The sequence below is a fragment of the Bos taurus genome, chromosome 9, assembly GCF_002263795.3.
Source record: "Bos taurus isolate L1 Dominette 01449 registration number 42190680 breed Hereford chromosome 9, ARS-UCD2.0, whole genome shotgun sequence".
NCBI classification, from domain to species: domain Eukaryota; kingdom Metazoa; phylum Chordata; class Mammalia; order Artiodactyla; family Bovidae; genus Bos; species Bos taurus.
The window spans coordinates 49,523,175-49,550,415 of record NC_037336.1 but is presented as its reverse complement, the minus strand read 5'-3'; the positions used below and the strand labels follow the sequence as shown (position 1 = coordinate 49,550,415).

The window sequence follows — 27,241 nt, the reverse complement described above, 5'->3', positions numbered from 1 at the left end:
ACAGCGGAGTCACCAGGGTATCCCAAGTGGAGATACTAGTAACCCATTAAATGGGTAGGTAAGCTAAAGCCCTAGAAGGGGAAATGACTTGCCCAAGATGACAGGATTAGCAGCTGGCAGAGCCAGAATTCAAACCCAGGTTCTCCATTGCTACACAAATGGTAGTGTCAAAAAGAGAGTCCAAGAGAGCACCATATTTTTAAAAAATATTTATTTGCTTATATAATTGGCTGTGCCCCCATGTTTGTTGTGGCAGACAGAGTTTTGGCCACTGGGACCACCAGAGGAAGTCCTGAGAGCACCATATTTTGCTCCTGTTGACTTTTCACATTTTTTCTTACATAAAAAACAAAAGAAAAGCAAGGTTTAAGGCTTCACACTGGACTGGTAACTTTCTGAGAGTCATGCTGGATACAGGGCAAGGTAGTTAATAAATACTTAACCTAATTCAGTCTCAATGTGACTTTGGGAAAGTCTTGTCCCATATAAGTTAGCCTGTTCACTAGGATGTGTTTCTTGCTTTCTAAAGTGAAACTTCAAATATGCACAGGCTCGTCAGGATAACATAGCTGCAGGCAAGGCTGCACCTCTGTGGAATCACACTGCTCACGTGTTGCCAGAGTATTTGGTCAGGTGTTTTAAAGAAAACATAAAAGGCCAGAGGACCTCCCCAGGAGGTGAGGTTCCTCAAGGGCCATTAAAATCAGTAATATAATCATTTCTACCAGGTTTTGGTCACCTAATGCTAAACACAATTCTTGGTACCATAGAGAGATTGCTGCTGCTGCTGCTAAGTCGCTTCAGTCGTGTCCGACTCTGTGCAACCCCATAGATGGCAGCCCACCAGGCTCCCCCATTCCTGGGATTCTCCAGGCAAGAATACTAGAGTGGGTTGCCATTTCCTTCTGCAATGCATGAAAGTGAAAAGTGAAAGTGAAGTCACTCAGTCGAGTCTGACTGTTAGCGAACCCATGGACTGCAGCCTACCAGCCTCCTCCGTCCATGGGATTTTCCAGGCAAGAGTAGTGGAGTGGGGTGCCATTGCCTGCTATAATAATAGATTTTATTTATTGGGAACTTACTGTGTGCCCAGCAATATGCTAACCCTAACCACTCACAATATATTATATAAATGAATCCTTATAACCACTTGGACAGTAACATAGCTCCATTTTATAGATGAGGACACTGCATCACTGAGTTTTAATAAGATGCCACAGCCATCTCACAGTCTATCTGGTTTCAAAGCCTGCTTTTATTCTTCCATGGTAAGGAAGAGAAGAGAAAGAAAGGATTCAGTGTTAGAGAGATTACCAGAAAAGTGGCTGAAACTGCTTTATAGGTGCAGGAATCAAAATACAAGTCCAGTTTGCATTTTCTTTCTCATCCCCAAGAAGGAGGGATGAGTATGTGTGGTGGGGCGCGGGTAAGGTGGGAAGGAGGTTGAGCAGGGAGGTAGGGATGGGGGAGGCACAGGGACAGGAGAAATTCCCAGGCTCTATTGTTCTTCATGTCACACGCTAGTTGAGCAAATGTGATCCCTGATGAGGGCTTATAAGGACAAGTCAAACTCTCCCTTTTCTCCTAGGCCCACCCTGAACAGAAGAAAGAATCCCAACCCTCCCCAACTCTGTGCAAACAGGCAGCTCCACCAGGGAGATGAGGTACAGAGGTTCCTCCGGGGCTATTCCATAGCACACTGATAAATATCAGGACAGAGTTCCAGATGATTCCAGGGTCAAGATTTTTCCATGGCTATTTCTACTGTTAATTTAATTATTTTCTGAATGTACATATGGACTATCGCCATATTCCATCAAGACAAAAAAAAACCCAGAAAATTTAACTTCTTTCCTGCAGGCCTGTAGGATGGACATATGGCACCCCAAGCTCCGTTTCTCCTACGCACGTCCCCACCTGCCATCTGCCTTTTCTCCCCCTGAACACCAGCCTCTCATTTCACCAAGCAGGGGCTGCCACCCTCTCTCCTGACTGAGTGGGGACCAGCGTGCTATCCATTTGCCCTCTGGTAGCACCATCCACATGCTTGCTAGGAAAAATTCAAGATCATCGGTACTATTCCACACTAGGAATTGCCCAGACTCTGCTTGTTTTTATAAAAGTATAAACCAGGCCTATTTCTGAAGTGCTCCAGTCAAGACTTTTGAGCCCTGCTGAGAGGAGGAAAAGCCTTCCCTGAGTGTGTATGGGAAAGTGCTGTTGGCGCAGCAGAGAAGAACATTCTGTCCTTCGCTGATAAAGAAAATTCAACATGAGGCAACCCTGGTGTACGTGAGGTACACATTTCAAGAGCACCTGAAGAAGAATTTGACAGAGAAGCCTCTTGTCGATAATCAGGAAACCACAGCAGCGCAGGCACTGACCTTCAAGCAGGCGGGAGTTGGGTGGTTCAGTTAGACTGAGCCCTCCCACTGCTTTAGAGGGTATGGAGGAAAAGCCAAGCCGTAAACCTTTGTTTTATAAGACAAGGCCTATAAACTTAAACCTGAGTGCACCATCAAAACTGGGAGCCGTGGACTTCCCTGGTGTTCAGTGGTTGAGACTCTGCATTGCCACTGCAGGGGGCACCAGTTTGATTCCTGGTGGGAAATTAAGAACCCTCATGGGACAAAAAAAAAGCCCCCCAAAACAAAAAACCGTAAGCCATGTCCACCCTTTGAAACAGACCATACTTCATTAACACTACAACCCTGTAATTTGATCTAAGTAGTTCAGTTGTTCATGACATGTTTAAGGAAAGAGAGAGAGCAGAAAGAGAGGCAGGCAGCCAGGCAACGTATGCCGCCTGTGAATGAGTGCTATAGATGAATACTCCTGGTCTCCCTGGCACCTACATTTGCTACTTAACCACATGTACAGTCACAGGCAACTGATTTAATTTCTTGGGTCCTAACAGGAAAAGCTGAACCAGGGTTGGGGCCATTTAATGGAAGAGGCCCTAGGGACAGGGAGCCAGGAGACTTGGTTCCAGATCCATTCTTGATAGAAACTCTCGGGGTGTGAATGTGTGCTGAGTTGCTCCAGTTGTATCCGACTCTTTGCGACCCTATGGACTGTAGCCCACCAGGGTAACCTAGGGAAAATTTATCTTTCTTAGCCTCAGCTATAAAATGACATATCAGGTTAGGTTAGTCCTTGAACTTTTCTTCCAGCTCTAATATTCTTCATGATAAGACAATTATTTGGTATCCTTTCTAGTGTTGAAACACATGATCCCTATGCCTGTTCCTGCTCCTGTTGCACTTATTTAAAGTAGATAATTAGAACTATAATACAAGTCCAAGAATTTTTATTTTCATGGTTATAAGAAGAAGGCTATTATGTCAGTCATAATTTTGCTCTAATGTTAATTCCCCCCCCAAGTATCTCATAACACAAATTTTATAGGTATTATGAGGACTTTTGGTCAATAAATCATTCCATTCTAGAGGCTTCTGAGTAGGAAGGATAATAGCATCCATTTGAATCTGCATCTCTTCACACATCCTCCCCCAAGAAACCATAAAGTTATCAAGGAGCACAAATTAAACCTCACATGACCTATCCTATCAGCATTACTAGGAGGCAAGGAATACGCCAAATTTCAAATTTCTTATAAGTGAAAAAAAGAAAGTCCAGCAGCAGTTGCTATGAGCCTGTGGGTACAGAGAGTAAGGTACAGAGTGGTTTAAGAAACTGTGTGAAAAAAAAAAGAGAGAGAGAGAGTGGGGAGAGAGAGAAAGGGATTGAGGACATAGGCAAAATGAAGAAAATTATCCTTAGGAAGAAAGAGCTCAATCAACGCCAAAATATGAACACAAGTCAATATTTAGTAGCTCATAGCACTGACCACAGGTAAGGAACTCAAAGTCAAGCAAAATCCAGAACTCCCAAACTCAACAATAAAACACTAAAATGTGTGAAAGACATGAAGAGACATTTCACTCAGTAGATAAAGAGATGACAAAACATGATGGAAAATTCAAACAACTAAGAAATATTATCACATACCTATTAGAATGGCTAAAATAAAAAAATAGTGACAATACCAAATGACAATACAAAGATGAAGGAAAACTGGCTCACTCATGCAATGCTGATAGGAATGTAAAATGATATAGCCCTTCTGGAAAAGAGCTTAGAAGTTTCTAAAAAGCCTAAATGTGCAACTGCTATATGCAAAACTGGACACTTTTTCCAGATAAATGAAAATTATATTCATTTAAAAACCGATACATGAATGCTTATAGCAACATTTTTTCCCACTTCCAGGTCCTCTGTAACCATTCTTTTTCTTTTTAAAATTATTTTTAATTGTGGTAAAATACACATAAGAGATACCCCATGTCCAAGGGAAGAGAAGCCCTAGCAAGATGGTAGATGCAGGAGCAGTGGCTGCGCAGTGCTCGAGCAACTGTGAGGAGATGCCCCACGTCCAAGAACAAAGGAGAAGCCCCAGCAAGATGGTAGGAGGGGCAAAATCGCATTTAGAATCAAACCCCATTCCTGCCAGAAATGCTCAGAGGGCTCAAACAAACCTTGTGTACACCAGAACACAGAGACCCCACAGAGACTAAGACAGAACTGTGTTTGAGCATCTCCTGTAGAGGTACGGGTCAGCAGTGGACTGCTTCAGGGGCAGGGGCTCTGGGTGCAGCAGACCTGGGTACGGCATAAGCCTTCTTGGAGGAGGTCGCCATTAACCCCACCATAGAGCCACCAGAACTTACACAGGACTGGGAAACAAACTCTTGGTGGGCACAAACAGAACCTTGTGTACACCAGGACCCAGGAGAAAGGAGCAGTGACCCGACAAGAGACTGACTCAGACTTGCCCGTAAGTGTCCAGGAGACTCCGGCAGAGGTGTGCGTTGGTGGTGGCCGGCTGCAGGGCTTGGGGCACAGAGTGTAGCAGTGCATGCATGGGACCTTTTGAAGGAGGTCCCCATTATTTTCATTACACCTCCACCATAGTTAGGCCCCAGGTAAATAACAGGGAGGGAACACATCCCCACCCATCAACAGAAAATTAAAGATTTACTGAACATGACCCTGCCCATCAGAACAAGACTCAGTTTCCCCTTCAGTCAGTCTCTCCCATCAGAAAGCTTCCATAAGCCTCTTATCCTTCTCCATTGGAGGCAGACAGACTGAAAACCACTATCACTGGAAACTAACCAAACTGATCACATGGACCACAGCCTTGTCTAACTCAATGAAACTATGAGCCTTGCCGTGTAGGGCCACCCAAGATGGACAGGTCATGGTGGAGAGTTCTGACAAAATGTGGTTTATTGGAGAAGGGAATGGCAAGCCACTTCATTATTCTTGCCTTGAGAACCCTAGGAACAATATGAAAAGGCAAAAAGATAGGACACTGAAAGATGAACTCCCCAGGTTGGTAGGTGCGCATGATGTTACTGGAGATCAGTGGAGAAATAACTCCAGAAAGAATGAAGAGACCGAGCCAAAGCAAAAACAACACCCAGTTGTGGGTGTGACTAGTGATGGAAGTAAAGTCGATGCTGTAAAGAGCAATGTTGCATAGAAACCTGGACTGTTAGGTCCATGAATCAAGGCAAACTGGAAGTGGTCAAGTAGGAGATGGCATGGGTGTACATCCACATTTTAGGAATCAGTGAACTAAAATGGACTGGAATGGGTGAATGTAACTCAGATGACCATTATATCTACTACTGTGGGCAAGAATCACTTAGAAGAAATGGAGTAGCCATCATAGTCAACAAAAGAGTCTGAAATGCATGACTTGGATGCAATCTCAAAAACAACAGAATGATCTCTGTTTGTTTCCAAGGCAAACCATTCAATATCACAGTGATCCAAGTCTATGCCCTGACCACTAATGCTGAAGAAGCTGAAGTTGAACGGTTCTATGAAGACCTACAAGACCTTCTAGAACTAACACCCAAAAAAGATGTCCTTTTCATTATAGGGGACTGGAATGCAAAAGTAGGAAGTCAAGAAACACCTGGAGTAACAGGCAAATTTGGCCCTTGAGTACGGAATGAACCAGGGCACAGACTAATAGAGTTTTGCCAAGAGAATGCACTGGTCATAGCAAACACCCTCTTCCAACAACACAAGAGAAGACTCTACACATGGACATCAACAGATGGTCAACACTGAAATCAGATTGATTATATTCTTTGCAGCTAAAGATGGATAAGCTCTATACAGTCAGCAAAAACAAGACCGGGAGCTGACTGTGGCTCTGACCATGAACTCCTTATTGCCAAATTCAGACTTAAATTGAAGAAAGTAGGGAAAACCATTAGACCACTCAGGTATGGCCTAAATCAAATCCCCTACAATTATACAGTGGAAGTGAGAAATGGGATTAGATCTGAAAGACAGAGTGCATGAAGAATTATGGACAGAGGTTCACAACATTGTCCAGGAGGCAGATATCAAGACCATCCCCAAGGAAAAGAAATGCAAAAAGGCAAAATGGTTGTCAGAGGAGGCCTTACAAATAGCTGTGAGAAGAAGAGAAATGAAAAGCAAAGGAGAAAAGGAAAGATATAGCCATTTGAATGCAGAGTTCCAAAGAATAGCATAAAGATAAGAAAGCCTTCCTCACTGATCAATGCAAGAAATAGAAGAAAACAATAGAATGGGAAAGTCTAGAGATCTCTTCAAGAAAATTAGAGACACCAAGGGAACATTTTATGAAAAGATGGGCTCAATAAAGGACAGAAATTGTATGGAAGGCAATGGCATCCCACTCCAGCACTCTTGCCTGGAAAATCCCATGGACGGAGGAGCCTGGTGGGCCGCAGTCCATGGGGTCGCTAAGAGTCGGACACGACTGAGCGACTTCACTTTCACTTTTCACTTTCATGCCTTGGAGAAGGAAATGGCAACCCACTCCAGTGTTCTTGCCTGGAGAGTCCCAGGGATGGAGAAGCCTGGTGGGCTGCCATCTATGGGCTCGCACAGAGTCGGACATGACTGAAGCGACTTAGCACCAACAGAAGCAGAAGATATTAAGAAGAGGTGGCAAGAATACACAGAAGAACTATACAAAAAAGATCTTCATGATCCAGATAATCACAGTGGTGTGATCACCAACCTAGAGGCAGACATCCTGTAATGCAAAGTCAAATGGGCCTTAGGAAACCCACTTGAACTATGAACAAAGCTAGTGGAGGTGATGGAATTCCAGTTGAGCTATTTCAATTCATAAAAGATGATGCTATGAAAGTGCTGCACTCAATATGCCAGCAGATTTGGAAAACTCAGGAGTGTCCACAGGACTAGAAAAGGTAATACAAAAGAAAGGCAATACCAAAGAATATTGCAACTACTACACAATTGCACTCATCTCACACGCTAGTAAATTAATGTTCAAAAGTCTCCAAGCCAGACTTCAACAGTACTTGAACCATGAACTTCCAGATGTTCAAGTTTAGAAAAAGCAGAGGAACCAGAGATCAAATTGCCAACATCCTTTGGATCATCAGAAAAGCAAGGAAGTTCCAGAAAAATATCTACTTCTGCTTTATTGACTATGTCAAAACCTTTGGCTGGGTGGACCACAACAAACTCTGGAAAATTCTTAAAAAGATGGGAATACCAGACTACCTGACCTGCCTCTTGAGAAATCTGTATGCAGGTCAAGAAGCAACAGTTAGAACTGGAGATGAAACAACAGACTGGTTCCAAATAGGGAAAAAAGTACATCAAGGCTGTACATTGTCACCCTGCTTATTTAACTTATATGCAGAGTACATCATGAGAAACGCTGGGCTGGATGAAGCACAAGCTGGAGTCAAGATTGCCAGGAGAAATATCAATAACCTCAGATATGCAGATGACACCACCCTTATGGCAGAAAGTGAAGAACTAAAGAGCCTCTTGATGAAAGTGAAAGAGGAGAGTGAAAAAGTTGGCTTAAAACTCAACATTCAGAAAACTAAGATCATGCCATCTGGTCCCATCACTTCATGGCAAATAGATGGAGAAACAGTGGAAACAGTGACAGACTTTATTTTGGGGGGCTCCAAAATCACTGAAGATGGTGACTGCAGCCATGAAATTAAAAGACGCTTTCTCCTTGGAAGGAAAGTTATGACCAACCTAGAGGGCATATTAAAAAGCAGAGACATTATTTTGCCAACAAAGGTCCATCTAGTCAAAGCTACGTTTTTTCCAGTAGTCATGTATGGATGTTAGAGTTGGAGTAAAAAGAAAGTTGAGTACTGAAGAATTGATGCTTTTCAACTGTGATGTTAGAGAAGACTCTTGAGAGTACCTTGGACAGCAAGGAGATCCAACCAATACATCCTAAAGGAGATCAGTCCTCGGTGTTCATTGGAAGGACTGATACTGAAGCTGAACCTCCAATACTTTGGCCACCTGATGCAAAGAACTGACCCATTGGAAAAGACCCTGATGCTGGGAAGGACTGAAGGCAGGAGAAGAAGGGGATGACAGAGGATGAAATGGTTAGATGGCATCACTGACTCAATGGACATGAGTTTGAGTAAACTCCGGGAGTTGGTGATGGACAGGGAGTCTTAATTGCAGCACGTGGGATCTAGTTCCCTGACCAGGGTCATTCATACCTGAGGCCCCTGTCACTGGGAGCTCAGAGTCTTAGTCACTGGACCACCAGGGAAGTCCCTGAGATACCGTTTCTTAACCATTAGATTATCACACATTCAAAAGCTTGAGAATACTTTGCTTGGCAGAGTGTGGGCAAACAGGTACTCTGTCCCACCCACAGCTCATGGAAATGCAGACTGAAAGCAGCCTCTATGGAAGGGAATTTGGCAGCAGTTAACAAAAACTGAAATTCCGCACTGCTAAGAAGCCACTACACCAAGCAATATATTGATACACTGAGTAGTAAGGTATAGGTAAAGAGGTATTATACATGGAACCTACTCTAAGCTGGTTCAGAAAAAATAAAAAATGAGGGCAGATAGGAAAAGAGAAAGAGAATATGACAAAGCAAAAATGGCAAAATGTTAAGCTGTAGTGAACCTAGGTTTATTAGGCAGAAATACTTTACTGTCCTTGCAACTTTTCTTTATGTATGAAATCATTTCAAAGTTAAGATGTTGTGTTTCATTTCTGTTTGTTGGTTTTTTGGCCCCACCATGTGGCTTGCAGGATCTTAGTTCCTTGACCAGGGATCAAACCAGAGCCCCTGAAGTGAAAGAATGAAGTCCTAACCACTAGACTATCAGGGAATTTCCTCAACATAAGTATTTTAAAATAAGAAAATCCTATATAGCAAAATATTTCATTTTTATAGAATGATTAGAGATAAGACTATTTGTTTTAAACTTTTTTTTTCTGAAGAAATAGACACATGCTCTGATAAAGCTATAATTTAATTAAATATCTTTGTTTTTATTACTGATGATTAATATTTTGTGCATAAAAATATTATTTTAAGTTATGAATTAGGGAGTCCAGTAGAAACAGCATTCAGATCTGAATTCAAATATGGGTGGACCCTGATCTACTGTCATCCAACATGACTTGTTCTGAAGATCACCTCCTGTGGGCTTTGACTTTTCCATCTGCAGAACAGGAAGAGACTGCCTGCATTATACCATCGCAGGGAAGATCAAGTAAATAACATGCATCGAAATACTCTTAAAATGCAAATGTTACAGATATATATGTAACATGTAAAGCAGAGGTCCCCAACCGCTGGGGCCACAGATCAGTAGTGGTCCTTGGCTGGTTAGGAACCAGGCTGCACAACAGGAGGTGAGCGGCAGGCACAACAAATGTAATGCACTTAAATTATTCTGAAACCATCCCCCACTCCACCCCGGGTCTGTGGAAAAACTGTCTTTCATGAAACTGGTCTCTGGTGCCAAAAAGGTTGGGGACCTAAAGGTCCTTAATCAATGATTTTCTTTTCAGTAGAGGAATAGTTATACCACAATCTTGTAAAAATGATTTTTTTCCCTAGATTATATCATCTAAAGGTCATATTTTCAGTTCCATCCTATAGGCATGTCAGAGATAAAACACATAGGTTAAAGAATAAAGAAATCAACATCTCTTTTGGAGAAAACATCTCTTGTACACTGCTGGTGAGAATGTAAATAGGTACAGCCACTATGGAAAATCATAGGGAGGTTCCTCAAAAAATGAAAAATAGAACTACCATATGATCTAGCAATTCCACTCCTGGGTATACATCTGGAAAAAATAAAAACTCTAATTTGAAGAAATACACCTCAGTGTTCATGGCAGTGTTATTTACAACAGCCAGGATGTGGAAACAACCCAAGTGCCCATCAACAGATGACTGGTTTAAGAAGATGTGGTGTATATTTACAATGCAATATTAGCCATAAAAAATCATGAAATATTGTCATTTGCAGCAACATGGGTGGACCTAGAAAATACCTACCAAGTGAAGTACATCAGACAGAAAGAGACAAGTATTATGTGCTATTACCTATATGTGGGATCTAAAAAATAATGCAAATAAATCTATACACAAAACAAAAACAGATTCACTGACATAGAAAACAAACGGGGTTACCAAAGGGCAAAGGGAGGGGGGAGGGATAAATTAGGAGTATGAAATTAACAGATACAAACTACTATACATAAAATAGATAAGAAATAAGGATTTACTGTAAGGCACAGGGAACTATATTCAATATCTTATAATAAACTATAATGGAAATAATCTGAAATACATGTATATATAACAATCACAGTCGCTATACATCTGAAACCAACACAATATTGTGAATCAACGATCAGATCAGATCAAATATACTTCAGTATAAAAATTTTAAAAAAGAAATCAACATCCCAGACGCAAAAAGAAATCAGGTGACTGGCCAATCACCTAAACAGTATGGCCTTTTCTTCCAAATGCTCTGATTTTCAAGGCTCAAATGCCCTTTGGTACCAATGATTCTTATCACTTAACTTTAACAGAAAGCCCACAGATCTGTTTCAAAGGAGGTGAGAGGACACTTAATGATCGATTAGCCAGCGCCTGTGGATGGTTCTCCCAGCAATTGTTGATATCTAGATCATTTTTAGGTAAAAAAAAAAAAAATCACAGTTTAGAACCTATAGAATCTGCTCTTCTTCTTTTGAAAAGGTAATGACACTTTCTCCTCTGTTTAAAGATAAGAAACGGAATGATTCGATTCCCTATTTTAATTAGATTTTATCAACAATGAAAGAAAGTTTCAGTTCAGTCCAGTTGCTCAGTCGTGTCCAACTCTGCGACCCCATGAATCACAGCATGCCAGGCCTCCCTGTCCATCACCAACTCCCGGTGGTGAATTTTGCAGAAACCTCTGTTTTTCCTTCTTAGAAAATTTATTATTATGAATACTCTGCACCTTAATTTACCCCTATTTCTTATTTAAAATTTAATTTTCAAAACAGGCTTTCATGTTGGTAAATTTAAAAAATGAGTCAGATGTAGGATGCCCTGGTTCTAATAAACTTGAAACCACATGTCACCCACCAAAGGTGGGCTAACATCGACCAGCAAAGAGCTTGGATGCCTGCCAGCAATGGATGTCAGATGCCAGTCACAGCCCCCAGCTTTCCTCTGAGACTCAGGGCTCGTGAAAGAATCATTCCTTCTAAAAGAGACTGACACTTCATCCAGTTAAAAATCTGAGCCATCAGCTGGGGTTTTATATGCATTCAATGGAAACTATTTACAACAATTTACTCTATGATTCATTCTGATATTTACTGAACATCTAATATTGGCAAGGCCGTATGCCAAGTGATTTGAGAAATGCAGCTCCATCTTCAAGGTGTTCATATTAGAAGCAGTATAAATAATGCACAAGACATAACTTTAATACAAGTTCAAAAATGGCAAGGGCTGAACAAAGAGAAAAGCAATGTAGTTAAGGAGTTCAAAGAAGGGAGCTCTTACTCTCTATTAACACTGTAGCTACTTGGGAAGGGAAAATGAACTAATGACTAAGAGGCAGTTTACCATATCATTTGCATATGCTAATACCCACCACACAGCAACCCATCACACTACCTTTATCAAATACTTGCTTTGCTCTGGTCACTGTACTGAGATCCCACAGACAATATCTTATTAAATGCTCACAACATCTTAAAAGTATCATTAATCCCTTTACTGATGCAACAAATGAAGCAAAAACAAAAAACCTAAACTACCCAAGTTCACATGAGTATGATATTTAAGAGGAGAGATGCAATTCCAGAGTCTTTGCTCTTTCCAGAATCCTGGACTCATCTAGACTTAGGTACCTAGCTAACAAAAACAGCAGTGTCCCACCCTGTATGCAGCAGTAATGGATCCCAGGTCCCCAAGCATGTTCTTACAAAGGGAGCTTTCTCCAACCTCTACATTCCAGTAGACCATCTCCACACAGCCTCGGTGACGTCCTCTTAGTACTGAAGCACTCTTCCACAACAGTTACAGCACAGATATTCCCCTTTTGATAACAGTCATGAGAGTCTCTCCTGCCTCAACAGCATGTTCCAGACAGGTGCTCTGCATTCATCTGGATGTGGCAGCAACAAGGCAACTCAGGAAAAATGCCAGATGTTCCAACGATAGATGTTATCATTATCTATTTTTATTCTGGCAGCTCACTGAGGTTTTTTTTAATATCATTTTTAGCTGTAAAATATATAGAGAGACCCTCTTATGGTAAAGTCCTGTTTTCTATGAAAAACTTTCACTCTATCAGGCATGAACAGCTTTCCTCTTGATTTGTGTCTGAACCATGAGAAAAAAACATCACAGATGCAGACTGCATTGTACTAAGAACATATGCATGCTTTTAAATCACTTTTATCTTACTTTTTACTAATGTAACCCTGAAACATAAAATATGTCCTTTTTTTTTTTTCATTCACTGTTATGGGAAGAACAGATGGTAAAAGGGTTAGATTAAAGTAATACAGCATGTCCATTAAAATAGCCCCCACTGCTGGGGGTGCTTCCCTCAAACAGGAGTTGTGTTTGCTATGAAGAACGCCTTTGGTTTATACACGTTGGAAATTGCTGGGGGTTTTGTCAAGGATAAACATAAGCGTAAGAGAAAAACTAGTGTCAAAATCAAATGCATTTTAAGATGACAACTATGCAAGTTATTTTGCTAATCTGAAGGGCTGACTGAAAACATTTGCCTGTGAAAATGTAACTGAATAGCAGTCAAATAATAAAGTCAATTTCTAACATGAAAAACTTTACTACCTAGAAATTGTAAATAAATGGAACTGCAAAGAAGATATCAAGAAGACATTATTTGTTTCATTCCTGCACTCCTATTAATGGTAGATAGAAATTTTTGCTTTTACTTCATGTGTAATTTATTGTCTAATTAATCAACAGCAAGAATAATTCAGGAACATTCAGGAACATAATTCAGGAACATACATTAAAAAAGGCTAACTATAACATGATTTCTACATAAGTCTCGCACATGTTTAGCATTGGAAAAGCATCCTCATGAAATTTTAAATGAAATTCTGTTCAATTACATACAACTTCAAAAGAGTTAAGCTTAAGGAAACCTTCAAGGAAAATTAGAGAATGCATTTTAAAAGAAAAAAAAGTCAGTCTTGAGTCACATTCCAGAGTCAAGGATGACTCCACTAGAGGAACTACACAAAAAATATTTCTGCTTAAACTATAATTAAAAAGCAAATACTGATTCAAAGTTTAATCATTAAGCATTTTAAATACTTAGGCCATTTCTCCCTTCATTTTAGAAAATGGTATAAATCGTCATCTTCAATCAGATGAAGATGACAGTTTTAAAGAATGGGTTCACAAGACTTTTCACTTATTATTTTTATGATCTGCTTCACTCATAGTATATAATCTGTGGTTTTTGTGACATATTTAGCTTTAACCCACATTTTAGTTATTTTTAGTTCAAAGAATCTTTTGGTGAGAAATCTTTCATACCTGTAAGTTCCTGATAAATTTCATGAAGTAGAAACATGGGAAGTTTTTTTATGTACCTCAAATGTGGTTTGAAATGTCATAGGCCTTCTCTTAATCCACCCCCCACAGTTACAAAAATGTCGCTGGGATCTGGTTCAGTCATTTTTCTCACAGAAAAGTAAGTACAGTCGACATCTCATTAGCGGTCAGGGTGACGTGCAGCTGGAACCAGCACTCGGAACCAGAGGCTGGGTTTTCTCCAGGAATCCCCTAGACAGTTCCATATGGAGAGAGCTGTTCCCAACCATGAAATCCACAGTCCACATCCGTCTATAAATCCAAAGGTAAAGTCCCAAAGGCTGGCAGGTATCTTCACTGCACTGAAGATTTTAAACAGGTAATAAACATTTAATTAGGCCCTTTAATGTCCTGGCACACACAGCTGTAAATGATCAAGGAGATCTCAACTTTGCATTGATAATACAGAAGTGGCTCTAGCCCATTGGATAAATCCTGGGTTTCCAGGACCAGTAGCACTAGTTTTAACGGTAATCTTCTTCTCTGATGGGCTTTGAGCATGAGCCAGAACTACTTCCATCTTTTCACTGATACTGTGACTCACTCTCTGATTTTTCACATATAAGTGGCAGATTAGATGAGCTTGAATTAGATGGGTGCAGGTGGTGCCACCTGCTCCAGCCCCTTATTGCAGCTTTGTCTGGCCTTCCATTGGTTTATTCTGAGTCTCGACAAAGGACGGCTGCCCAAGCTGCTCTTGGCACTGTCCTAGACTTGGGCCAACAGATTATTGGCAGGCATATCACTGGCCTTCTGCATGCTGAAAGAGGAGATCTATCAGACTTGTAACTTTGTGAAAAGAAACTAAAGCTCAAAGGCTCTCTACCGAGGTAATCAATTTCAAACTGGTGTCTGTAAATGGAAGGATGGATCTACTTTCTCATCTTCTAAGTCAAGTACAATAAGGAAAATAATAAGGAAAACTAAAAAAGCACAAACTGTTAAATAATACACATCCAGACCTTGACCTTCCAGGAAAACACTGCAATTCAATGTGCCATAATGTGCTTAAAGAGGTTTCGTAAAAATCTGTGAAGGATGGATGAGTTAAGGAAATCTAAATTTCTTAGCAAAGATATTCAAATCCGACTTAACTCTACAAATTTCACATTATGACTGGGTCAGATCCCACCAAAAACTGTCAAGTTAGGCATTGCTCTCTTGATTTTGACTATTTGGTTTTAATAAGATTTTATTTGATAGGTTTTCTTAAAATAAATTTTCCTGGGCGTATTTTGATGGTGGATTCAGCCATCCCCCTGCTTCGCCTCTGTTCAGCTGTGGGGCAGAATCACAAATTCCAGCCATCATTTCCATTAAGTCAGAAGCACAGGCTTTCCATTTGATTTAGCACAGCTGCTTTGCCCACTGCCCAACTTCTTTTTTGACACTAACTCTCCCCTAGATCCAAACCATCCTATGTTATGAAAGAGAGATGTGTTTAACATGAATTATGCCTTATAGCCAGGGATCTGTGGGGATGAGAGGTGGGCTGCAGCTGTGCTTTGGGGGGCTGGGTAGGATTTAAGAAGCTCAACAGGAAAGGTGTCCTTAGGCGAGTACACAGCTAGGGTGGAGAATTGATGTGGTGGGGCTAGAGGTGGCTGACAGATGCAAAGATGTAGCCAGGACCAGGTTGTGGAGATTGGGCTTCATACTATAACCAACATAGAGCCTCTTTAGGTTTTTAAGTAGGGCTTGGGGGGAAGGGGGTGAGCAGTGGGTACACAATTAAAACGGTATTTCAGGAAGCTTACTCTGGCAGAAATGATTAGAGACCAAAAGAACAATAGGAGGCTGATGAAGTAGTGTAAATGTGACGTGTTCTGAAGAGCCCAGAACTGGACAAAGATAGTGGGCATGGGATAGAGGAGGAGCTAAGGGTCAGGAAAGATCAAGAAGGAACATGACCTGCACAAGGCCTTTTGTGTCTAGAGGTTTGGTCAAAAACCAAACCAAACAAAGAAAGAAACCAAAATTTTAAGAGACTTTTCCCTTTCTTATGGAAGACAACTATACAGTACCATAAATGCACTTAGATTATTAAAAGAATAAGAGAGTTATCTAGAAAGTATCTACTGATCATGGGAATTGGACCCTGGAACTAGGGCTGAGCCCATAAACAAAGACATGTTTCTGAGATGGAAGGCCAAACAGCATTGCTTCTACAGTAAGTTCCGTACATACAAACAAGCTCTGTTCCAAGAGTACAGTTATAAGTCCAATTCGTTTGTAAGTCCAACAGAGTTAGCCCAGGTACCCAACTAACACAATCAGCCATATAGTACTGTACTGTAATATGTTCATAATACTTTTCACACAAATAATAAAAAACAAACAAATAAGAAAGAAAACATTTTTACTCTTTCGGTACAGTACCTTGAAAAGTACCAGCTATGTCACTGCTGCTTTTGTGCTTGCTTCTGGACATCCTGGGCTTGAAATAAAGATACTGTTCTACTGTACTCTATACAGTACTGTACAGTAAAGTACACAAAAGCACAACCATCTCTAGAGGATGCATGTGTGTGACAATGTGCATGAACTAACTCACATGATCGGACATGTGAACACACGTTCTCACTATTAGACAGTTCACAACTTGAAGGTTTGTATGTAGCGGACTTACTGCATAGATACCTCAGGGCAATCATTTTGTAATCAAAACACACACATACACACACAGAGTAAATATCAGTTGTCACTTCTCTCTGTGGTTGCACTGGAGATGACAGTGGAGACATGGAGACTAGAAAGCCCACTCCAGGACAAGATGCAGATGGTTCTCTGCCTTAGAATGTGAGCCAGAGAACACTTGTTCAAAGTTTTGCCCTTGAAAGAGCTTCTAGATTCTACCACATTTAACTCCTCCTTAGCAGGTAGGTATTTGATTTGTACTGCAAGATTTTGTATTTGTGAAAGCATCCTTAGGTTTTTTTGCATGTGTATCTTTTGCTTCTTTACATAGGTTATAAATTCCATAGTAGCTGACATCCCATTCCAGTACTTTTGCCTGGAAAACCCCATGGATGGAGGAGCCTGGTAGGCTGCAGTCCATGGGGTCGCGAAGAGTCGGACACGACTGAGCGACTTCACTTTCACTTTTCACTTTCATGCATTGGAGAAGGCAATGGCAACCCACTCCAGTGTTCTTGCCTGGAGAATCCCAGGGACAGGGGAACCTGCTGCCATCGCACAGAGTCGGACACGACTGAAGTGACTTAGCAGCAGCAGCAGCAGAATATTTTCCCTCCTTGGGGTTTTTAATGTCTCTATAGGCAACCAACAAAGTATCCACCTTCTTCTTAAAGTCTTTACTTATCCATTCATTCATTTCATTAATATTCAGTGAGTGAATAAGTGGAGGACACACAGATGCTGGGTCAAGGTAGGGGGCAGGTATGAAATAGACACAGTTACTAATTTCAAAGATATTATAGTCCAAAAGAGAAGCTCTGACATATCCAGAAGGCAGTAGAAGATAGATTATTCTAAATAGAGGCACAAAGGAGAAAGTTATATTTCATGAAAGAGGTAGCATTCAGTCCTTAGATGATAGGCAGAATTTTGAAAAATAGAGGCAACGCAGGCAGAATAAATGCATAAGCACAAGCATGGGGGCAGGAAAGGACAAGGCATTCAGCAAAGAGGGAGCAGAGAAGTCTGGCTGGATCACAGGGTTCATGTAATTTAGGACTCAATTATAGGTAACCTTGAGTGACAGCTAGGACTGTGGCAATTCTCCAAACACTACCATGATCAGTGGTCCTTTAAGGTCAACCTGAGAAGCAGGAAAGGCTGAAAATGAAAAATTTCCAAAGTGGACAGAAAATTAAGATGAGCTCCAATCTCCAGCGTGACAGAGCTCCTGGGACACAGGCAGTGGGAGAAGAAGGATAAACGGGTAAGGGGCGAAAGCGCAACTGGAGGTGGAGAGTGAGTCTGGTCTTTGACGGGGCACCCAAGAGGTTCAGGGCCTTATTCACTGTCAGCCTGCAGCCCCACTGCAAACCTTGCAAACAGGAATAATTTTTTTTTAGTATTTATTTATTTATTTGGCTTAGTTGGGGCATACAGGATATAGTTCCCTGACCTGGGATCAAACCTGTGCCCTTTTCATTGGGAGGACTGAGTCTTAGCCCCCAGACCACCACGAAGTCCCAAAACAGAAATAAATTTGAACCTGCTGGAAACACCCCAAGGTATGAGGGTCTCTAGGCCTAGAGGCTATTGTCAGCTTCCAACTCCCACCTCCAGTTCACTGCTGGAAGGACAGAGGAGCCCCCAAGACACCACCAGAGCTTCACCACTGCCAATGATGCCTTTATCACATACATGCTACACTGTGTTTAAATTTTTCGTTTACATTTTTATCTCCCCCACTGAATCTGTAAGCCTTCTGGGGAAAGGGCCATATACCCAGGTCATCTCAGTTCTCCTGTTTCTTTATCCACCTATCTTATCAACTTCACTCATCTATCAATTCATTTACCTACTCACTCAATATGTTCTAAGGGCTTTTGGGTACCCAAAGCAATCTGGTTATCAAGGGCAAAATCTCCTGTCCTCAAGGATCTTAAAGTCTCCATTTACTGCCTCCGAATTTTCCTCCTTTCATCTTCTAATAATAATCTCCTGATATTTCTATAGAACAGGTGATATCCGAAGTTCCGACATAACCATAAAACATAAAAAGCCTGTACAGTATAAGAATTTCAGAGAAGATAACTTTTTTTTTTTTTTGCAAGATGCATTACAGTTTTTGTTGTTAATGGTCAAGGATTACATGTTTTCATGTAACATATAAAACATGAAATGAAGGGCTATCTATCCTAGTATTGATAAAAGTATTGATACTATGTGTCAATAGTATCACCAAGGGAAATTCTTGGTCCTTCTTTTCTCTGTAGCTTAAAAGTCAGCATAGGAGTCACCGGTGTATTTTTTGAGGCCAGAAAGAACCTTTGTAGGAAGAAAGCTTCTACCTTCACTGAAAGGAAGCCAGATTGCTGGCAGTGAAAATTAAGAGGGTTCTGTGGGATTATTTAAGGTAACAGATGTGGAGTTAAACCTCCAGGTGTTACAATGTATCTGTAACAAGATATTAAACGCTTTCAGATTTCAGAAGTATACATAGTTTTATGCACTGTTATTATAGAATTATATAGTGTATTGCTTATTACTGACTAGGGAGAAAGCAAGAGAAGGGCAGAATGAGGCAATAAAACAGGAGGGCACGCACTGTCTCTAATAAATGTAACAACTATAAACATGCCAAGAGGAAAAGTTTCAAAGGAAACTAGAATCAGGAGGCAATTTATTCATGATTGATGTGGCTACACTATGTCAAGATAACTCACAACTGTATTGGAGTAGCCATGACTAGTTCCTTCAAAATAGATGGAAGAGACTCTAGCAATTGCTAGAGGTAAGGTCTGAAAAATAAATTCCATAAACTCAATATTTTTAATTCAACAGAACTGTGAAAAACATAAGTTGCTATATTCATGAATATAAACCCAGTAACAATAAAATACAACTTTCATATTGTTAAGATAGCTCTACAGCAGCACAGTAGCTACCTGCAGAATCTTTGGGAGTTATCTCTAATATTTCTTACAACAAATCTTTCAAAACCATTCAAAACAGTTTTGACCTCTCTTGTCCCGAGTAATACATAGAGGTACAAAGGTGACCGAGTCATTCATTAAGTGACTATAATGTAATCAAGCCTAAAATCATTCCCAAGGGCATCTCATACCAAGTGGGGACCTGAAAGTTCATCTACGACTGCAGACTGAGTAGTGACAGTGAATTACAATTTGTGCATGTCTCACATCTTCAAGTTAGGGTGCCTAAATAATTCCAAAAAGCAGTGGTGCTGTTTGCTATTCATCAAATGTCTGTTAGAAATTTCCGGATATGCCTAATACATAATAGAGCAAAGAGCTTAATAAATAATATTGATAGCATCATTACATCATTTTCATACCTAATAAAAAGCACAAGATGTTACCTTATGAGCTCAATTTTTTTTTTTTTTTTGCTCTGGAAACAGCCTCTTGAAAAATCTGAAGAGAATTTGTGTACTAAAAATATGTAAACATGGAAATAACAAAAAGTAAAAGATTGTATTTTTGAGAGGAGGAAGAAGAATTTAAAATTAAATACTATGAAAATCTTCATCATTTTGTAAATAAAAATATATTTATTATGCATCTATTATTGTCACTAAATACAAAATGTAAGCTTTAAAATACAATTTCAGAGACTTCCCTGGTGGTCCAGTAGTTAAAAATCTGCCTTCCAGTGCAGGGGACAAGGGTTCAATCCCTAGTCCAGGAACTAAGATCCCCCATGCCATGGGGTAACCAAGTCCTCACACTACAACTAGAGAGCCTATGCTCCACAACAAAGACCCAGTGCAACCAAATATATATAATTTCAAAAATAAATCTATAATGATCAAAATACATCTATAATGAGAAGAGGTACAAGCAGTCAAGGATAAAAATAATTTAACCTTCCTTCCTCTACAGTGTTTTTCACTGCAGTTGAGAACTTTAGCTCAGACCCCCGCTAGACTCACCCAGGACTATGAAAATGAGCCTCCCGAGTAGTCTGCCTTGCTTCAGCCACCTTAATGCTTCATTTCCAGTTCAAAACCTTTCCTGGTTTTCCATACAACAAAATCCAAATGCCTTGACCTCACAGATATTTGGCACCAATCAATGAATGTTTCCAAACATATAACCCCTTGTCCTTAACCACAGGGACCCACTCTCCCCCACTTCACCAGTCACACTCAGGGTGTTCCTGCATCTCTTCAGAATCCTGGTCTTTCTGAAGTGTCCTCTCCTTTCCCTTATGTGCATATACCTGAATTCTACCCCCAGAGCTAGGTCAACAACCCTCCCCAGGCATATAGACTGACATCTCTCTTGAAGCCTTTTGTATACATCATCCTCTATATGCCCCTCATTCTAGTTCATAACTTATCATTCCAACTGTACTGAAACACTTAAGGGCGTTTCTTATACCACTTTTTTATAGTCTAGCACCTACTCAACTGCTATCCCCATTCACCACAATGGCCAGCATAGCATCGCTCTAGTGTAGGCACTCAGCTAGCACTGACTGAAGCAACACATAATAGCAATAATGCAAGAAAGTTGAAAAATAAGTATTCTTCAATAATATAAGAGTGATTTGGACCAAATAAGACTTTTGAGAAGCTACATTATTTTCTTTTCTTTAAAATTTCTGAGAATGCAGGATTCCAGATGGCAGTACTGAGCTGCTTCCTTTCAGCAGAAATGGATGAGTTTGCCCTGATGTCATGCTTTTCCCCTGTGTCGCCCCAGAGGACCCGCTGTTTACCTGAGGACAATCGTCCTAGGACAATTCACTGCAAAGGCTGTTCCCTTTTCTGTCTACACGCATGGCTCCCTGAAAGCAAAGACTGTGTTCCATTTCTGATCTCTACATATCAGTAGTCCATGTGCTAGGAACTCAGTCAGTGATTGACCTAGCACCATCATTATCTAAAGCAAACGCAATTAAAGAATAACCTTTACTAGGCACATAAATGTTAAGTAAACTTAATTCATGACTGAGATTTCAAATGAGACACAGGGCCAAAATTCTAAGGACTGCATTTATCTAAGAATTAACACAAGAATGAACATTTTAAAAAGTCAAGAGAAACTCTATGTGAACACAGGTGTGTGACGTGAATGATTTTTATGCATCATAGTACATTTCTAGAAGAAACCACCATTTTGGAGAGGGAAAAAGAGGAAATAGTGGGTGATTTTCTACTTTCCACTCTTCTGTATTGCTTAAAAAAAAAACAAAAAACTATGAAACATGTACAATTTCAAATTAACTCCTCCTCACATGAACCCAAGGAGCAGTCTAATGGCAGTTAAAACATTTTTTTTTTAATGTGTAGATAGTCTAACATTGTTTGCTAAGTTGCTTCAGTCACGTCTGACTCTTTGCCACCCTATGGACAGTAGCCCTCCAGGCTTCTCTGTCTATGGGATTCTCCAGGCAAGAATACTGGAGTGGGTTGCCATGTCCTCTGCCAGGGGATCTTTCAGACCCAGGTATCAAATCTGTATCTCCTTCGTCTCCTGCATTGGCAGGTGGATTCCCTTGCCACCTGGGAAGCCCTAGTCCAACATTAGTATAAACTAGAGAAATTTTAGACTTAAGAGCTGAGGTGAAATAAAATGTAGATGGTGAGGTTTTGAAAGCTCAGTGGGGATATTTGGGTTTTGTAGCGGGATATTTGGGTTTTGTAGCTTTATTTCTCTGTAACAATGGACAAATTCCTTCTTAACTTAGTATTTCCTAATTTAAATTTTTCTTTCATTTATGTGTCCAGCACTCCTATCCATATAAGGATAAAATTACCCAAAGGAGTAATTCATTCTTCCAAGTAACAAAAAGAGACAGTAAAACTCTTTCCCCAAGGTATGAGATAGTAATAAATAAAGCTTCTCAGATACTCAATAAAAAGAAGCAACTCCTCCTCTATAGTAACTTGAACTAAAATGCACTTTATACATAAAGTGCTCAGTCTTCATAACTGAATGTTTACATTGAAAAATGTCCAGGCATCACACATCTACTCCTCTTTACACTTTGTCAGGGTAAAGAAATCTGGTCTTGGTGGGAGATTTGAAACCATGTGACAGCAGTCCCTTGGGACACAGATCTCATCTTCACATACCAAGCTAAAATAATCTACAAATAGTAGCTTCTTAGTGACCCATGAGCTCAACAAACGACACTTCCTCAAACAGTACATACTTGTTGACGTTAACAGAATTAAAAATGTTCTGATAAGTAAGGAAATAATAGTTTCTGGACTCTCTAGATTGCCATTTTTACTTCAAAAAATTAAAAACACAAATGATAAAGACCACCTTGATGAAAAATCTCCAAATCCCGGTTGGTTTTCTACCAGCCCAGGAATCATCTCCTGAATTACCCTAATGAACTGCAGGAATTGGGACATGGTGCCCTTAAAGAACGGAGAAGGCGATGGCACCCCACTCCAGTACTCTTGCCTGGAAAATCCCATGGACAGAGGAGCCTGGTAGGCTACGGTCCACAGGGTCGTGAACAGTCGGACACTACTGAGCGACTTCCCTTTCACTTTTCACTTTCATGCATTGGAAAAGGAAATGGCAACCCACTCCAGCATTCTTGCCTGGAGAAGCCCAGGGACGAGGGAGCCTGGTGGGCTGCCATCTATGGGGTCGCACAGAGTCGGACACGACTAAAGTGACTTAGCAGAAGCAGCCCTTTAAGAAAAGGATGGTCACAGGGTACCAGGAGTGAAAAATCCTCAGTTCCGTCCTACTTCCTTCAGGCCAGGAGAGAGTTGTGCCTACATTTGACATAGACAAGTTTCTATATCACAGAGGCTGATAAGGAAAAACATTCTTTTCTTCCTTCCAACCATCAGGACTTGTCTTTGTACCTTGCGGTGTTTCTGGAATACCTCCTCTGGGTCTCATCAGCTCACCACCTTGCAAAGATGAGAAGAGGGCTGCTTTTTCTACCATTCCTGCCATCTGGAAGACCCTCTTTGTTTCATTCCTCCCCATAAACAGTCCATCTGTGCTCAAATCTCATGGTGAAATGTACCCTTGATCTTTTGCCTCCACCTCTTAATTTATCCTTTGACTTCAGTTCCTGTCCTAAGATTCCATTTTTCTACATCAAGCTCTCATTTTTTTTCTACATTTTTCTACATCAAGCTCTCATTTTTTTTCTACATTTTTCTACATCAAGCTCTCATTTTTTTTCTACATTTTTCTACATCAAGCTCTCATTTTTTTCCTACATTTTTCTACATCAAGCATATTTTTCTATGCTTGCCCCATTTTTCTGGTTAATCGTTGTTGAGGAAAACACTCAGGACTATTCTCCTTGAAAATACAGTTATGGTTTTGACTGCAATGAATCCTCTCACAACCTTCATATAAAAGCAGTAAACCACAAGATCACTTCGAATTTTTACTAGCATAGTTATTGTAAAGGAAGAAGATATTTTTAGAAAGCTTTCCAGATTTATAGAAGTTTTAAATGTATTAAAGCCAGATAATTAATTCCAAACAGCTTCAATACTTCCTCCACTGTGAGACCAAACCAAGTCACAGAAAAAGAAAACTGCCAAGTGGCACTGCACCTACCTGAGGGTATGGGGAAGTCCTGGATTTGGACTTTGAGCCGGAGAGCCTGGACTTGGCCCCCTTCCTGCTGTCAGTCAGGGCAGGAGTGGAGCTGCCTGCGTAGGAGAAGGCTGGTTTGGAGGCTGCGATCTGATCCAGGGAGAGCTGCAGCCCTTTGTATTCCGTGTCCCTGCAGGGTGAAAAGACACAGCCCTTAATCGGCCACCACAGGAGACAGATACACATATTCTCTTACTGGAAATGACAGTCATTCATATTTGAAGAGGAATCAAGTGAAAGTTAGCCATATAACTGGATTCCACAAACACCTTGATTATTTTGGAAGTACCTAATATTTAACAAATCTCTGTGAATGTAGCTGCCAAATTATATGATATGCTCATGAAGATGCCTTGATTAAAATATACATTGTTCATTATTTTTATATAGTAGAAAATAAATCTAGAATTCCAGTTCTCTGAGCTTTTGTGTCCTTGCTGGTGAGTTATGCATTATAAAGTCTAAAGATTTTCTATTTGTGGGATGAGCTCAGCAGAAAACTGACCAACTGATGCTGTCTGATGGTTGACAAAAAGAATGTCTTTTATCAGCTGTTCCTTGATCAGTCATCCTGGGTAAACATTCCAAATACCCATATGGCTAGCAAACTAGGGTATCCAGGCTAACTAGTTAAAAATCCTTTTTCAACAGGCTAACTAATTCAGTTACCTGAGGATATACTTTGCCATCAGTTCTTTCTACTCCTTTACTCAGTAAGTATTTATTAGGCTCCTAAAATATACCAGACTTTGTGCTATATGGAGATGAAAGGATGAATAAGGCATGTAGAGCCCCCTACCCTTGTGCAGATTACAATCTCTTGAGGAGAAGAAACAATAAAGAAATAAACATAATGACTGCAGGCTGTGATGTGACAGGGGAAAAAGTGTATCTCAAGAGTTCACTGAGAAGGTACTGCTGAGGTGTTCAGGGACTAAAGATGACAGCTTGGCCCTGCCCACAGCTACCAACCACCTCAGCCTGCTCCCAGGCAGCAGGAAGTCTCGGCTGACTCCTCGGGTTTCATAAGAGGATATCAATCCTTCCCACTGGCAGCCAAAATAAAATGTTTCAGAGTCTTCCTTATGAGGACTCATGGGAGAATCTTCTCTCAGGTTCCAGAACTAGCCCGGCTGCTTCTGAGTAATTGATCTCTTTTTATCTCACAAGCACTGTGAATCATATCATGCGTCATGTTTCCTTCTTTGCAATGAAGTCAAAAAGCCCTGAGCCCAAGTTCGATGTGTCACCACCTCTAGCAAGTGTACAAATCCTCATGGCATGAATTCTGTGCAACAAACTCCACTGTCTCTTTATTTTTTTTCTTATATTATTTTTCCTTTCTCTAATGGGTTTACCTTTTTAAACATTCTGTATGCATTTTCCACGCTCTTCAGATTAAGATAGCTATGTTAAGTGTAGTATTTGATAAAATTATACACGTAAGAGTGGTTGGCAGATCTCCACCGTTCAGTGACTATCATTTACCTTCTTGTCCTTCTCCCTATCTGTCCTGCTACAGAGAGATCAGGCAAAGGCAAAAGTATAATTCAGGCAAGGAGTTCCTCCCCAAGTGACCAGAAATAGAAGCCGGCTAAAACAGGGCCAATAATATCACTACTACTAACTGGAGGGTAGTGATCAGTTCAGTTCAGTTCAGTGATGCTATGCTATGCTAGATGTCATCAAATTACAATGGTTTCATATCAAATAGCTCATCTACTCAGAAACCAACATAATTCTGTAAAGCAATTATCCTTCAATTAAAAAATAAACTTTTTTAAAAAGACCAAAAAAAAAATTCTCCTTATGTGAGTAACAAAAATTTAGAAGGTAGGCATGCAATTTGTCTTTTGGGTTTTGGGGGATCTGATTACCTCACTGGTCTGTTATATGCTCTCCTTAACTCCCAAGAACCACACACAGAGCAGATTCTGAGCACTCGCTGGTCAGAAACTCATTGCCCGCCAAAATGTGGCACCCATCTATTTTTCTGACAATATCTCAGAATTTTCCTTCATTAGCCCCTTGCTTCATCCAGAATAGTTCTCCTCAGATTGATCTTATACTTTCTTGACTTTCTGTTTCTTAAAATCCCTCTTATAAAGAACTACCTTAAGTCATACTCACCTCTAGAAAGCCCTTCCCGGGTGCTAAACCCATCCATTCCTTCAGGATGTGTTTACTGAGCACCTCTGTAGTGGCCGTGGGAGGACAGCAATGAACAGAAGGACTAAGTTACTACCTTCATGACCAAGGCACTGGGGCCAGTTCCCGAGGGAAGTGAGGAGGGAACCAGAAGGTTACCTCTTTCCTCCTCAAATCTTATTTTTCAAGGGATTATATCTTATCTTGCCCAGTGGATTCTGAGTTCCTGGAAGACTACTGTCAAGAGCTATTTTGCCTGTTCCAATGGCAACTGGCACAGTAGTTCACCTAGGTGGAAGAGGAAGAAGGTAAGGATGCAACTAAAAAAGGATTGCTTTCTTCAGTGACTGCTAATAACCTGAAACCCAACAGCCTTTCTCTGTGGAAAAGACCCCTGTAGGCGGTGAGTCCCCAGACACACCTGACCCTGAGGCCACGTGCATGTGACAGTGAGCAAGCTAGGCGCTGGCAGGAGGCAGGGCTCCCATCCTTGACCATATTCTGTGTCAAAATGTACTTCCGTCCACTGGACAGTGGAGTATCCACTCAGCCTCTAGAACTAACAGCAAGAAACATGTACCTCTGAAAATCAACTAACTAATTTTTGTCAATTCATTCTTAATGCAACATTTCAGCACAGAGATGTACAAGCAGAGGCTACAGGATTCACTTTTCTCTTACACACTATCAGACCCCAGAGTATGCATCTTAGAAACTGAAAAAGTCCAAAATTTTTGCATAGTTTCCAACCAATGAAATACTCCAAATTAAATAGGCTTAAATAAAGTTTGAAAGCCAATTAATGATTGTAAATTCTACATATTCATATGAAAAAGCTAATAAATATAAA

The 27,241-nt window shown here is 40.6% G+C and overlaps 1 protein-coding gene across 2 annotated transcripts in view; it reads right to left on the bottom strand.

Annotated features, from left to right (window-relative positions):
• SIM1 (SIM bHLH transcription factor 1) overlaps positions 1-27,241 on the bottom strand; it is a 74,415-nt gene that overhangs the window by 8,781 nt on the left and 38,393 nt on the right. For both annotated transcript variants that reach the window (XM_059889787.1, NM_001192972.3), the window contains one exon: positions 24,205-24,373. In XM_059889787.1, the coding sequence (XP_059745770.1) occupies positions 24,205-24,373 (169 nt within the window). The remainder of the gene's footprint in view (positions 1-24,204; positions 24,374-27,241) is intronic.